This window comes from Tyto alba, unplaced genomic scaffold, assembly GCF_018691265.1.
Source record: "Tyto alba isolate M040663 unplaced genomic scaffold, T.alba_DEE_v4.0 Super-Scaffold_38, whole genome shotgun sequence".
NCBI lineage: Eukaryota > Metazoa > Chordata > Aves > Strigiformes > Tytonidae > Tyto > Tyto alba.
Genome location: NW_024881313.1, coordinates 14,573,191 through 14,588,535, shown reverse-complemented (window position 1 = coordinate 14,588,535; position 15,345 = coordinate 14,573,191). Strand labels below are relative to the sequence as shown.

Sequence of the window (15,345 nt, the reverse complement as noted above, 5' to 3'; positions counted from 1 at the left end):
CACTGAGGCTGAGCTGGAGGTCTGTGTGGAGCTGTACCAGTGGAACTGGGGGGATCCTGGGATGGCAGCTGTTCAAGGCACCTGTAGAAGCAAAAGCAATCAGGTTTCCAGTTTTTGCAAGTAAAATTATTACTTGTCTAAGATGTATGGGGCTGTTTAGGGCAGATCTCATTCTCATACTTAAAACTGATATCCATTTGTGGACCTGGGTCCTACAGTTCCGAGCTGCTGAAGCCAATAAAAATTGAAATACTTCAGCTTCGGTGTGTAAAAGCATTAAAGCATTATTTTGAACAGTAGAAAAAAATGGGTTTGCTTCACAAAAGTAGTTTTCTAATAAAGCTTATTTGAAAATATATTCCATGTTTGGTAATATTCTCGTCTAATTTATCGAAGTAAAAATTGTGAAACAAATATCCTTCTTTCTACAGTGTCAGTGTAGTCCAAGGGCCAGTGTAGATATAGAAATATACTTGTAGCAATTTTAGAAGCACTATTTTTTATATAATTAAGTACATTTTTTTCAGTAAATAGAGAAAACATTTAATTGTTTTCACTTTGGTTTCCATAATTTTGTCTCCAGCAGAGTCAAAATGTCAGACAAAAGCGATTTAAAAGCAGAACTTGAGCGCAAAAAGCAGCGTTTGGCTCAGATAAGAGAAGAAAAGAAACGGAAGGAAGAAGAAAGGAAGAAGAAAGAGGTAAATATGCAAAAGTGCCTTTCAGATAGCTCATGCTTGCAGAAAGGGCTTGCTGAGGTTTTGACGTCTCAGTATTGTATACCCCAAGATATCTGTTACGTGGAATGAGATCCTCAAACCCCCATCAGTCTAACCTTAAAATCAAAATGCTTATTTTTAGCCAAGAAAGTTGGTGTGAGGAAATTGCTTTTAAAACCAATGCACTGCCAGATGACAACAGTTTAGACACCATGATGTGTATGTGTGTGTGGAAATAAAAATTGATTTGCCACAATGCTTTTTCTTAGGATCTTCTTCAACGGAAAGGGAGTGGAGAGTGGGGAAAGACAGAAAGAGGGCTCACATTTTTTTCAAGCCATTACAATCTAAATATGTATTTTTGTACTCTGAAGACTAGTTTGATTACTAGCTAAGGTAACAGATTTACAATTATTATTCTCCAGTAAAGTAAAACATAATTGCAATTGCATTTTCATCTTCTGGCATGGGTGCATCCTTCAGTTCTGTTAAAGTTTGATTGACATATTAGTTTATTTGTCCTTGACAATATGCATTAGGTTTTTCATTAAGGGATTTGCACTTCTTTTTATTCAGTCACTTAGTGGAATAGAGGTGAGAATTGACAGGGAGTGGATATTCATTTTCATGCAAAGTCAGGGAAGCATTAAGTGATTATGTTTCCTTTCCTTCAAATGTCAACACTTACTATAGTTTAAAGCACCTGTTATCCTTTACTAATAACTGGTTTCCTTTTAAACTGACACTTTAATATTGTACATGAATTTCATGGAATTACTGTGGAAACGTGATGTGATCCAAGAAATCAGCATTCCAGTTTTGGCTGTCTTTTTAATATTTTTTCATTTCAGCCTTTTTTTTTCAGTTATCAGTACACGCCCCCAGTGAGGCTCCTGGAGTCACTAGGGGAGTCCTCTGTAAGCAGAACTTTAAACATTAACATTTTCAGTGTTCATTACTAGCCTGTTAATGAATTAGAGGGAAGGGAGCCAAGCTACTGGCTCGAGAAAGCTATTAAGTCCTTTCCTTTGTCCCCTGCCTCTGATTTTATGCCTCATGGAGACCTTGTGGTGGTTGGAACTTTCCATTGGCCTCGATAGGCAGATCCAGCTCAGGACACCCAGCTCTACAGATTATGCTGTGGTGCTGTAAATGGGGTGCACTGTGATGCCTGATGGCCTCCGGGAGCGAGGCCTGACATTCGCTTATAAGGTCAGCCACGTACACTGGTGCAGAACAGTTGTCTACATTCCTACGTATGGTGAGATACTTCAGGCTAGCTCATGGGAAGAGCTGAGTGGAGGGATATGCCTGAACTTTGTCTTTGTCTGTAAAAGCAATGTTCTTTTGCATCCTGGCCGTGTCCAGACTGGAGAACAAAGGGGATGCTTCTGAACTTCAGGATTTTCTGCTGCACCTGCACCAACGTCAACGCCAGGCTGAGGCACTGTGTGAGTCCCTTGTGCCCCACACTCTGGTTTCAGCAGGAGGGAAAACCTCTTTGTGTGGAGGCTAGATAGGATCAGCTGATTATGTATCAACCTTAGGATCCAAACTACAGAGGGAGGTGCCTCCAGATGTTCTCTATAAGAACTATGCTGGGATTGCTGCATTTAAGATGTGACAAAATGACAGACACAACCACTTGCATTGTGTTTTGCTTACGTTGCTGGTTACTGCAGTAGACTACAAAGTGGGACATGGCTTCAGTTCCATTATCTGCTTGGGAGAAGGACTGCAAGCCTGTTTCTTTCAATGGAGTGCTCTAACTACAAGGATGGGGTATTGGTGTTTTCCTTCCACCCTACTAAACTGGGGAATGATGAGCGAAATATTAGGGATTCTGGGTAATGCAGATGTTGCTCCTCCTGTTTCTAGGTCCCAGGAGACCAGAGGGAGATGAAGTTAATGTGTGGAAGCTCCAGGGAGGTATAGATATCTAGAAAAAGAGGGAAGGGTCTTCTGGACCATTAGTTTTGGCTGTTGGTGCTCAGGGCTGCCAAAATCCTATTTTAGATGTGTTAGTCCTTTACTTTGCTCCTGTTAGATGTTGAAATTTATGAGAAAATATTGGGACCAAATGTAGGCCCTTAAGCTACATCACTGAAGTCCAATGGAATTTTATTTCTTGATCCTGGAGGAACTAGGAAGGGGCCATTTTTATTCTGTGTAATGTTATCTGTTGTTCTATGGTCAGCTTTTATATCAGCTGAATAAGTTGCATCTGATGAGTGAGAGGCAGAAGGTTTCCATTGATGTGCTGTAAAATTCCTTGCAAATATCCTTGCAAAGACCAGTTTTCCCATGCATTCAGGGAAAAACGTTGTTACTGGTATATACAGTATAAATTATCTAAATTATAGTTTATCTAAACCTATCTAAGTGAATTTCAAAGTGAACCTAAGCAGTGGTGCATATAAATATTTTTCACACACTTAATTGCTAGAGCTGCTTATATGTGGATGAAACTTTTCTTGTTTGTTTTGTTTTAACTCAGGCTGATCTGCAGCAAAAAAAGGAGCCAGCTCAGGAAGATTCTGACCTAGACCGCAAAAGAAGAGAGACAGAAGCTTTGTTACAGAGCATTGGTATATCCCCAGAACCACCTCTAGGTATTTAAGAGAATCATACTGTAAAGCACTCAGCTCTGCCACAATTAATGCATTCTTTCTATTAAAGCATGCTTGGCTTTTTTGATTTCTGGCTGTATTAGTCAAGTGAACTCTTCTGTTTGAATGCCTGCAATACCATTCACATATATCAGCTCATGGCATTTTGAATACTTGTCATTTCCAAAAACATCTATTTCATTTCTTCAAGAAATTTTTGTGAACGTAATGCAAGTTGGGTTTGCATACCAGCAGTGATTTCTTTTCTGATGGACTGTTTTAGCTTCTTTCACATCTATCTGATGGCCCACAAAATATTATTATAAATTATGTACCTCATTAGCCCCAGGTTTTGTTTCAAAAATTCAGATTAAGCATTTGTTAAGGAAGGAGGAGCACAGTCATGTGGGAACTCCATTTGATTTTCTTTTAAATTCATGAAAAACTGGAGAGCAGAAATGAAAAGACAAATCACAAATAGCAAATATCTTCCCTTCCCTTCCCTTCCCTTCCCTTCCCTTCCCTTCCCTTCCCTTCCCTTCCCTTCCCTTCCCTTCCCTTCCCTTCCCTTCCCTTCCCTTCCCTTCCCTTCCCTTCCCTTCCCTTCCCTTCCCTTCCCTTCCCTTCCCTTCCCTTCCCTTCCCTTCCCTTCCCTTCCCTTCCCTTCCCTTCCCTTCCCTTCCCTTCCCTTCCCTTCCCTTCCCTTCCCTTCCCTTCCCTTCCCTTCCCTTCCCTTCCCTTCCCTTCCCTTCCCTTCCCTTCCCTCCCTTCTCCTTTGAATCTAGAATCACTCTCACTATTTTAGCTAAAATATTGGCCCCTCTGGAGGTATCAAGACTTATCATTAAATTAATTGGGGCTGTATCTAGGATTTTACCCCTAGATATTCTTGCCTCTAATATTTAGGAAAAACTCCAAATTTGCCAAAATATTGAAGTCTTGATTCAGGAAAGCACCTTATACAGATGCTTGGGTGCCTATGCAAGTAGATTGTGACATTCTGAATTGGGATTTCAATTCATAACTTGCACCAACCAGCATCTATTGAGAAAAGCTACTGTTTTTATAAGTTATGATTTAGTGACTGAAGCTCTTAAATGCCACTTCTCAGAAGAATTATCTGACAAGTAATGGTTAGGTTATTTTTATGTATCATAAAATATGTTTTGTAAATTTTATGTTGATAATATAAAACCAAATACATTTTTAATATTCTAGCATTTAAAATTGTAATTTTCATCTAAAAATTAAGATATATTTCCTGATATTATTAACACATGTATTCATGTTGTAAATTATCAATTCTTATCTTAGTCAATTATTTTGTGTTTGATTCCATCAAAAGAACACGAAATTTCACATATGACTTATTTTAGTTAAACAATAGTATTTTGCCCTCTTTCATTCCCTGTATATACACTCAAAATTAATATACAAAGGAGGCTTTAACTCTGCCTTCACATACACGTATGATACCCAGATCCCACTGTGAATATGGAATACATAAACAGCCACGACATACCTGTAACCTGCCAAAGGACTGTCACGAAGATGAATTCACTTTTCAGGCTGCAGTCATTTCTGTGACAGTCTCTAGTGAGAGTCTGCATGAAATGTTTGACCACATGGAAAATCCAAATCTCTTGACAGGTCTGTCATTATACATTATAGAGCATAACAAAATAGTTTAAAGTTTTACTCCGTTAAATCTATAAAAGGAAATGCACATGATTTAAACCAAATGGGAAATTTCATTCTTGCATTAAACCCCCTTTTTGTGTTTTATTCAATGTGGCTGCTTTGAAGAATACTTGCATTAAGTCTTGACTGGAACCATCTTTGTATTTTAAGTATTTTTAAGAAACCATTTTAAAAGAAATCAAGATATTTTTACTTTTTTATTTATTATTTCCTTGCTGAAGAGCTTTAACTCTGGCTGACCTTGAGCTATGAACTTCCTTTCCTGTTTCAGGAAACAAAACTGCCTTTGCATGAAATATGCTTCAAAAGCCCTGTCAAGCCAAAGAGAAAATAATTTCTAGAGCTTGGGCAAAGTATCTAAACCAAGGGAAGCTTTTCCTTGAGTGTTGAAATCATGTCCCACCCAAAATGGAAACTTTATATGACCTAAATGACATAAGAAGACACGATCACTAAGCAAACTAATGTGTATTCTCACCGTCTTTGGGAAATGATTTTAACTTAGCTGGATTTTCTTATTTAGCTTTCATTTTTGATGTCATTTCCACACTGCAGCCTTAGACCATATCTAATGGACACTGGCTTCTTATTTAAATTCAAAATTTGGAAAGTATGCTTGTTCTATTGCTTACTTGACTTTACCAGAAGAGTTCACTTAGTTTTCTGACAAGACAAGCCCCTGATATTTCTTCATACCTTTAAAATCTTTTGTAACTCAACTTTAAACTATACCCAGGAAAACAAGTGCTATTTTATTTCCACAGATATCTCCTTCATTGATTAGCTGTAGATTCCCATTGGGCTTTCAGTCCTGTTTAAATTCATGTCAGTTTTAACACTTCCAAAAGACTTAAAATTCACTTGACTCTCTTCCTTTTCTTTTTCTTTCCTTCCTTATTTGCTTTCATCATTTCAAACTCTCCTACTCATTCATCCACTATCATTTTGGTCCATTGGTTTTGATTTGTCTGACACTGCTCTTCATCAGTGCAGTCGCTGCATGTGTTAACATGGGATACCTGTTATTTTCATTATTTAGTCCCAACCCCTATGTCTCCCTCTTCGAAATCAGTGAGCACACCCAGTGACGCAGGCAGCCAGGACTCGGGAGATCTGGGACCCATAGGAAGGTAAGACACAGAGTCAATAGCGTTGAATAAATGTGGGGTTTTTTCACTTTGTTCTTACTTCTCCACTTTTACCTTTCCTTCTGTAAACGAGAATGTGCCATATCTAACAGGTACTTTTGTTTCTTCATTTTCCATTGTGTGTTACCATCCAGTAAGACTGGTCTCAGATGTGATGTAAATAAATGCAAGCAGCAAGCAGACCTTAAGCTATAAGCCCCAAACCTCATATTGGAAGCAAGAGCTGAATTTACGCTTCTAAAATGGCCCACAGAAAGCTGTGGGTATTCACTGAAAACAGGGGAAAGTGCCCAGTGGTAGAACTCACGTGAGTTATCTTTGTTGACATAACCAGTCCCATTTGAAGTCCTCCCAGGTTCAACGCCAGGCTGCCTCGGGTCCCTGTGTGGCTGCTCATCGCAGCCTGTGGCATTGCGGTGGTGGGGAAGAGCTTGTACAGAAACGTGCTGAAACACCCCGGGACCAACTGGCAATTCTGCCTTGGAAACTGCAGATATCAGCAAGTTTGATGCAGAATAGGAGGGGGGAGCTCTCTTCTTGTTAGAAAGGGGTGGTGGGGTGTGTGTAAGGGCTGGGCACAAAGGCAACCTTCTTATCTTTGTTCGTATGGCTGAAATAGGAAATGAAATGGCAGTCACTGAATAATTCCAACTCTGGAATAGAAAAGAAAGGAGGATGCTGCTGGTAAAGGAGCATGTGCTCAAGTAAGAAGAGGTCCGAGCAACTATACTGTATATTTTGAGAAATGTTAAACACAGATCCTAATAGCTCTTTTTGTGTCAAACTAATGCAACATGAAGATGAGCTGCCAGCTCATCCAGATCTGTGAGCCAAGACTCCACTAATGGCTTGAAAACACAGTGATTGCTCTCCATAGTTAACAGCTGTCAGGAGTAGATACCATGCATTTACAGACATCAACACCAATGTCACAGAGCTTCAGGTCACCAGATTTCATACCACACCAGCCTTCTGCTTAGAAAAATCATGCTTCTGTAAGCTGGAAGTATATTGGGTCTCCCTTCAGTTAGATGCAGACAACATATGTTGTGATGTGCAGGTTGCACAGATGCTGCTGAAATCTGCTCAGTCCTTTTCACAGGTCTACCCTCTAGAAGAAATGGAGGTTGTTAATCAAGAAAGCCCTTACTCTGTAAGATACGGCAGTTCAAAACACAAAAAATAGTGTAATGCTACATTCATAAATAAATGCATTAGACTTCAGCAAATCAAAACACTTAGAGCAGAACAAAAACTATTTTTAAACAATGATTAGCCTACTGTTCAGGATAAACTTATTTCCCACAGTCCTAAATGCAGCTATGACAATGACAATGCTGGATGGAGACTTCTGAATTCCTGGTTTTCTTCTGAACCTTAATAGTGTAACTTTTTTACTGTTAAGGTAGTGAAATTCCCTTGGAAGAATTTATTTTACTCTGACCTGTGCTAGCATTTTGACTCTGTCAGCAACAAGCAATGAAAGCACGTGACCACATGTCCTTACAGAGGAGAATGGAGTTTGTCCTCTTCTTCAAAGCTTATGATACACTGCATCGTGTGCTTTTGTTGTGGATCCATTTTCTGGCTTGTTATGGCCATACTAGGAATTCAGTGAGAATCCCAAGACCTTTTTTGTAGTCCACCAGTTTGCTTGCCATCCTCTCTGGTGTTGAAAGGGCTGTCTTGTGTGTTGAGAAGGTCACTTGCAGGTGTTTGCCTGGACTGATTGGTTTGTGGTAAGGGAAATTCAATGATGTCTTGTCCAGGCCCTGGGGAATCTTTGTAACCTGGGGATAGTGCAGGGTGGCAATTAGTTTGTCACTGGGTGCAGGTAGATATGCTTAGTGTGTGGATGTGTGAATGAGTACACTCAAGTATGCATGTGTGAGAGCAGTCAAGCGAGAGCAAAATGTTGGTAGACCTGTCATCACAGTGGGTAAAAAGGATTGAATTACTTCCACTGTTTTCTCTCTGAGAGATGCCTAGACCATACTTCTGACTTATTTTGACTACTGCATCTATGAATGCCTGTTTATCTGTATAAGCAAGGTTACTCTTCTTCATTTTAATGTATCCTTCCATTTTTCTCTCTATGATACAGAGGGAACTTCTGCTGGATCCCCCGTCATGCCATCGTGCTTTTAAGATCTACCCCTTTTACCCATTCTGCAGCAGATTTGCTGTACAACCGTAGACTGAGCACAGGCATTAAAGGAGAGCAGATTAGTTCCAAAGCTGCTAATGCCCCAATCTCTGAGATCACAGTTCATCTGTCGTTGTCGCTTCTAACACTGCTGCAGAAATAATGAGCTCGCATGGGCTGGCAGAAATCCTTCATGCAGTCTGATCACTCACTGCTGAAGTGTTCTCCAGAGGAAGACACAGACATCCCCCAAAAAAAGCTGTGAAGTCATAGATTTTTGTTCACAACATGAGAGAGGCCCTGTTGAAAGCTTTGAAGAAAGCAAGACATCTTCATACGTTCCCTTTTGAGGCAGCATTTTCTGGTGCAGAACTAGGTTGGGTTCATACTGCTGTGAGTTGTTGGCACTTCTGGTAGTTGTCAGACTTAATCTGTTGGTCCCAATATCACCAAGTATATCTGAGGTATGTTTTGATTGGCCAGTACCTGTGATTTCTTACAGAACGGTGAACATAGCTTAGCCAGAAATTCAGGTTTCTGACATCCACATTTCAGGAAGGACAACTGATAAATTGGAGAATTTGGACAGTGTCAAGTAGTTGTTATCCTGGAGCCACAGACCTCACTCAATGTTACTTCCCAATATGAAAACTAGCTGGTAACTTGCTCACCAAGTGTAATAGTTACATGGGATGGATAAAGGACTTGGGCTTCAGCAGTCAATGTGTAAGAGCAACAAAATATTTGACATTGAAGCTGGACAAATATAAAACCAGAAAAGCTTTGTAAAATTTTAATGGTGTGACAAATTAATCGCTAAAGCAGTTTACCTAAAGACTCTATTGGATCTTCTATTATTGGACATTGTTCATTCAGGATAATGTGCCTGCCCAACAGGCAGATAATAGGTCAAACAATAATTCATTCAGAAAAGTTGTACAGCTTTTTTGTTTCACAGGAAGAAAAGCTGCATGGTCACAATGGTCCCTTTTGCCATACGATCTATAGACGAGTGGTGCTGCTGTCCTGCAGGACCATTGTCCATTATCTCCAGCACAATAGCTAGAGTAACATTGTCTTTTCCCTGATGCCATTAAGCTTATTAGGAGAAGGTGTGGGGCAGATGTGTAATAGCACTAAATTATGGAACCATTTCTGTCCTGTGTAGCCCAGGTTTCTATGGCGTTTTTTGCTGCTTGATCTTTAGTACCATGTTGCCATTTGTTATGGCCTTTTCACTAGGGATAACACTAGGTTTCAGGAGTGTTCCAGCTTTCTCCTGAGCCATGGCAGCAACTGTAAGAATGAGCAGATGTTAGATGAATAACGGTGCTAGAAAGTACTGACAGTTTTCTTTGAATGCTTTCAATTGGACAGGAGAGCCAATTCTTTTTTATGGTGGTCTTGGGGATCAATTCTGGGTAGACAGAAGTGTGTTATACTTTGATTCTGGAATATTTTACCATAACTGTGGGCTTAAGAAATAGGTCTGGTGTGTGATGTTCTTAATTATCAGGCTGCTCTTAACAATTCATTAGAGCCCTGTTGTTGCACACTTTGGAACTTGCCTATCTCTACATTGCTTTGCACACCCCACTTCGTTTTTCTGATGGCTGTGTTGCTTGTGCTACACAGATAGGACAGGAAAATTACATCACAGTCCTAACAGATACCTGTCTCTGGACAGATGGATTATTGGTTCACAGGGATTTCTGTTATGATGTATTCAGACATGACTCATTTTCCACAAGACAATGTTGCAGGATCCCATGAAAATTCTCCTTGGAATAGAGTATGCTTGTCTCTTTCAGGATAAGAATTTTGCTTTTTTCAGAATTTTGTAAACATTTTATTGATGCCCAGTGTCCTATTGCTGATGGTCATCTTATAGATATGCGCAACTGAAATGTACATTTCAGTTACCTAGATCTAAATAAATGTTGTGAAGAAAGGGGCTGAGGCAAAGGCATTTGCAGAGAGCTCCTGTGCTGTAGTGTGAAACACATATTTACCTCTTCAGGGCTATTAATATGGAGGTTCTTCATGATAGCCCTATACACCTCAGCCCTTCCTAGCTGCCTTAGTGTGCCAGAGAGGATGCTAGCTATTATACTACAACTGTCATGAAACAGTGCCCATGGAGAGGCATGTTTTACTACTCAACATACCTTAAACATGCATAAACCTCACCATCTCAGCACTCAGCCATGACCTGCATGTTTGTGTCATCTGAGGGAGTACACAAAGGGAAACCTTGTACAGTGCTTCAGAGCCAGGCAGTGCAATACCAGGTCTTGTGGGCTGAGTGGCTCTCTGGAAAAGCCCCAGCACTCTGTCACAGGTAGAGCCAGAGCACTAGGGTCACACTGCACTTTGCAGGCCAGCTCAGCATAAGGTAGTAGAAATATATCTGTGCTGGAAGGATGTTTTCCTGCTCCTGAGTAGTTTTCCTATGCTAATACTAGCCTGCATTGGTATGTATTCTTTTATTACTGACAAGGCATCCGTGTGTTCAGGCTGGTGTATTGCATGCTGAGAGGAGTGCCATTTGTGGACCAAGGTGTGATTTATTTGTGTGGCCCTTTTTTTCCCTGTATCCTTCACTGTTCCTATATGTTTCCAGCTGGCTTTATTACCTTACAGTGGTAGGTTTACACAGTAACATCCCATTTATTGTTGAGCTGGGTTGTGTGTGCATGTGTGCAGTGAAGTCCCATGCATGCAACACTTCCCTCTGTGCATTTTGGACTGGAACATGAAAATCCCATTAGGCTGTGTATAAGGTTTCCCACCTTCCATCTGCGCAGTAAACTGCACCAGGCTCTGCTGTCTTGGATGTGTAAAGGTTAATGGTTGTCTTTCTGCAACAGCTTCATCTGTGTTCTTTTACTTTCTAAGTTGCATATTTTGCTGCCCATACATTTAGATACCTGATTGTTTTGTGGGCTCTCATAAAGACAAAGATGATAGGAAGCATTCTTCATCTTATGGTAGCTTCTTTCAGAGAATCGTTTCTTCAATGTGGTGTTTTATTTGCTGTAAAATAATGCAAGGTGGATTATTTTCTGCTGTTTCTCTCAGTCCATTCGTTTTGGTGGGTTTGTCTGGCTACAGCTGTTCATTCTATAATTATTGTTCTTACTTGGATTAGGGCACCACATAATACTTTGCTTAAATGGTTCTTACCTGAACTATGTTGTTGTTCCATTGATATCACAGTTTTGAGATGTGCTTGATGGACTGAAGTTGGTTAGCTTCCTTCAGTGTGTGAAGTTTATTTGCAGTAAAGCAGGGTCAGTCCTTATTTAGATGAAGCTGTAAATATTTAATGAAAATTTCAGTGAGAATGACTTTGAGCATAGCATTAGGTAGCAAAGAAAAGCAAAAATAAAGGGAAAATGGATTTTTCAAAGAGGTTTTGTAGCAGTAATACGTCATTTTTGTAGCAGTAATATGCCATAAAATTTAGACTACTCTGGAATCCTGATTGCTTCGTCATCACTACAGTTTTTGATTTCTAGATAAAATACACTCCATAAGCAATCCTAGAAGTAGAACAGCTGTCTATAATGCTGGACGACTTTTCTCTGAGGAGCAATATCACCTTTGGCTTTGGCTGTCAGCATATTTTTTTGTCCCCTATGTCAGTTCATCTTGCAGTTACTGTGACCTCTGAATGTGTTCCCAGTTGTATTCCAGAGAACGTAGTAGCAGCTGTCACATTAGGTTGGGTGTTCTTACTGACAGAATCAAGAGCATGTCTTCTTCTATCTTACTCCATTTTGAAGTTTGCTGCAAATATTAGTCTGCACTCATGTATGTGTTCATCAGACGCAATTCTGAGTGGCTTCCATCTACCATGGCCCCTTTGGGCCATTGGGGTATAAAAAGAAATACACTAGGGTATGTTTTGTTTCACTCTGTTGGTAACCACCCTCAGTTTGTATTGGCCTGGTGCAGGGAGAAAGAGATGTAATTCCAGTCCTTTTTCTCTGCAGCATATTATTTACTCGTTTTTGTATAATTATTAGGTGTTGTGCTTTATAATGCAGTATCTAAACCCACACATGAGACTTGCGTAAATCTCTCATTGTTTTGTGTCTGACTCTCAAACTCAAACATTTCTTGCTTCTCAGATATACAATTGAAAGGAAAGAGGTCACTCTGGAGTATCTGGGCATTGAATGAGTCAGAGCATGTCATTATCGTATTTACCCTTTTACAGTTTTCTTTTTAATCTTACAGTCAGTCTAGTTAAAAAAAAAATAAGGCATCTCTAGTTAAGAAGTGTGTTCTTACCGCATAATATGTAAAATCACAAAGATTTTCCTTGCTGATCTCACATAAGGGTATCTAAATGTCACCAAAGTCTTTAGGTTTTGTGCTTTTTAGGCTTTTTGACTGAAAAATGAGAATTTTCAACTCAGGTTTTATTTTCACTGTTTCATTTTTAAACAGCTCCTTACCTAGTGCAGTAATATAACACATGGACAAGCTGAAGAAAGGGTAGCAGAATACCATTCTCCCCTTTAAATGTCTGCTTTGCTGTTTAATTAGATGGATAAAGAAGGCAGAAGAAAAATGGGGATCCTGGTCTCTATTTCATTTATACAGGAAGGTTGGATTATTGTAGTAGATCATCTCTTACAGTCCATGCGGCGTGTTTCCCATCTTCTCTTTAGCTACAGAAAACATCTCTCATAGACATTAACAAAACCATGTTTCTGTAAGGTCTGCTAGAACCACTGCTAACATAACTGTATTGCCTAGGGCTTAGCACCTTTATTGTTAAATAAATGCATTTGAAAGGTTCTGTGCAATGGTGCTGTTTCATCGTTGCTGCTCAGCTTTGCATTATCAGCATTTCATTGTGTTACCACGTTCACAAATGATAGGGATCCTTCTTCAGTTGCAACCAGTACAAGTGGGCCTGTATTGTATTGCCTCAGGAGTAGCAGCTATAATGGTTATTAGTAGCCGATTTTCTTTTTTTTTTTTATGGTGTTTTTTTTAAGATCAGTTTATATGTACAAAATGGCTTTTAAATGGCTGTTTTAGTGACATACATATAACATATATGGGCTAAGCCAAAGGGAAGCACAGAACAATGTAAAGACTCTGAGGGAGCTACAGGAGAGGCCGAGGGAAAATAACTACTTTTTGGTGACCTTTGCTTGAATGGTGTTTTATTCAGAAAAATAAGATTGTAACCCTAGGGACTGTTGTATAGTGCAGAAATGAGTCTTTTACAGTGGAGAGTCAAGAGAACTGTTTGTTTTGTGGTTAGAGGAAAATGGGATAACCTGTGGGATGCTGGCATTGCCACTGTTTTGCTGGCTTTGGGCTTGGTATGGGATGTTTGCCATTACATAGTAAGGCAGAAATACACTACCCAGCTGTTAATTTTTTTCCTGTATAATTCACCATGACACCGCTATGCTCTTTTGGCACACGTGTTTTATCTTACAGTTTCCAACAGTGTTAGAGGCCAAATTGTGCCTTAATCCATCTTGACCCGAATGGTGCTGTCATCTGTGAAGGAGTGACAGTGTCAGCCTCCTCCCCTTGCCAGAGGGGACCCTGGCTCCTTCAGCTATCTTTGCCCTTGGAACTCTGCTGCTTTTTAAAGCGATGCTGCAAATCTCTCATGCTTCCCACCCCCAGCCCATTTACAGGGCAGTAACAGGGCTGGCCAGTCCTCTTTCCATGAGCATGGACTGCTCACTAGGAGTGCCTGCATTGAGCTGCTTGCACGTACCATGGCTTGCCCTGCATGGGTTAGTATATGAGGCTGGAGGAAGGCAGGTTTCTTGCAATCTTTTCCCTCCTTTTGTCCTGCACAAGAAGAATCACAGTCCTTCTCCTTTGTATTAAGTGTATATTTAGTCCTAGATTTCTGAAGCCTCCCCTTGCCAATTTTTTTTTTTAGCCTATAAACATAAGCAGACACCTTAGGGACTGATACTTGGCAGTTGCTTTCAAGTGTCTGTATATCTGACCTAGAAAGTAGGGAGTGTTTTTCAGTGCATGCCAGTTACAAAGTCAGAATGGTCTATATTAATTAGAATCATCTGTAATCCTTTTAGCATGTGAGCCTCTGGCATCATTAAGGATTTTCATGCTTTCATTCCTAAAGGATGGATAGAGTTCAGTCCTCCAGATCTTTGATTATTTTTCTCATTAGCAAGCATCTCCATGCTATAAATTAAAGGAGAAGGAAAGATTGCCATTCCCAGGGTGCTTCATAAAATGCCTTGGAAACCTGAGCCCCAGCTGCATCCAGAAGAAAATAATATTAATGTATAAAGCCCCACTTAAACATTTAGGTTATCAGTCCAGCTGTAGTTACTTTGTAGTTATTTCCAGGCATATCATGCATATATTTAGTCAGACAATCAGATGATTTTAGGGACTAAAACACTAATCCTCTTAAAACAAAACAACTGACTTGCTAAGGATAGCTCAGCTTAAACAGTTCTCTTGCACAGAATTTCATCTTGATTTAATTAAATTGTGTGAGATCACCTCCTGTGTTAAACTGCTTAACATAGTTAAACTGGTACAGTTTGTGCATGTAGATGTTTTCTCCTTCACTAGCCTATTAAGAAGCCCCTTAGAAAAACCCCATTCACGATTTCATGTTTAATCTGGAAAAATAAAAAAAGGCTCTGAGTAGCTTGTTCAGTAACTCATTTTTAGGAGTTTTCTTCAAATCTGTAAGATGGGAATTGCTGCCACTAGAAAAGTATTAGTAAATCTCCAGATCATTGTTTTTTGTTTTTTTTTTTTTTCTTTTTTCAAAGAGTTTTGAAACAGTCTAAGCATCCTGTATTAAATTTTTCATAAGCAGAACATTTTGGTTTTCAATTTAAAACTGATTTTTAATCAGAAATTTTAGTTGTACTTATTTACTTTAATAATTCAAAATCAGAATATAATTTATGAGCTGGTCTATCAACACTCAGATAATTGGGTCATGAAAACTTCTGACAATTTGACTGTTGATGTGAAAAATTTTTTAT

At 39.6% G+C, this 15,345-nt stretch overlaps 1 protein-coding gene across 7 annotated transcripts in view; it reads left to right on the top strand.

The window, feature by feature from the left end:
- The window catches only part of DYNC1I1 (dynein cytoplasmic 1 intermediate chain 1), a 195,253-nt gene that overhangs the window by 16,006 nt on the left and 163,902 nt on the right, over positions 1–15,345 (top strand). For 2 of the 7 annotated variants that reach the window (XM_042801892.1, XM_042801889.1), the window contains exons 2-4: positions 584–701; positions 3,217–3,331; positions 6,018–6,159. In XM_042801892.1, the coding sequence (XP_042657826.1) occupies positions 594–701; positions 3,217–3,331; positions 6,018–6,159 (365 nt within the window). In that variant the 5' untranslated portion in view covers positions 584–593. The remainder of the gene's footprint in view (positions 1–583; positions 702–3,216; positions 3,332–6,017; positions 6,160–15,345) is intronic. The other 5 variants (XM_042801895.1, XM_042801893.1, XM_042801894.1 and 2 more) reach the window with 3 other exon arrangements.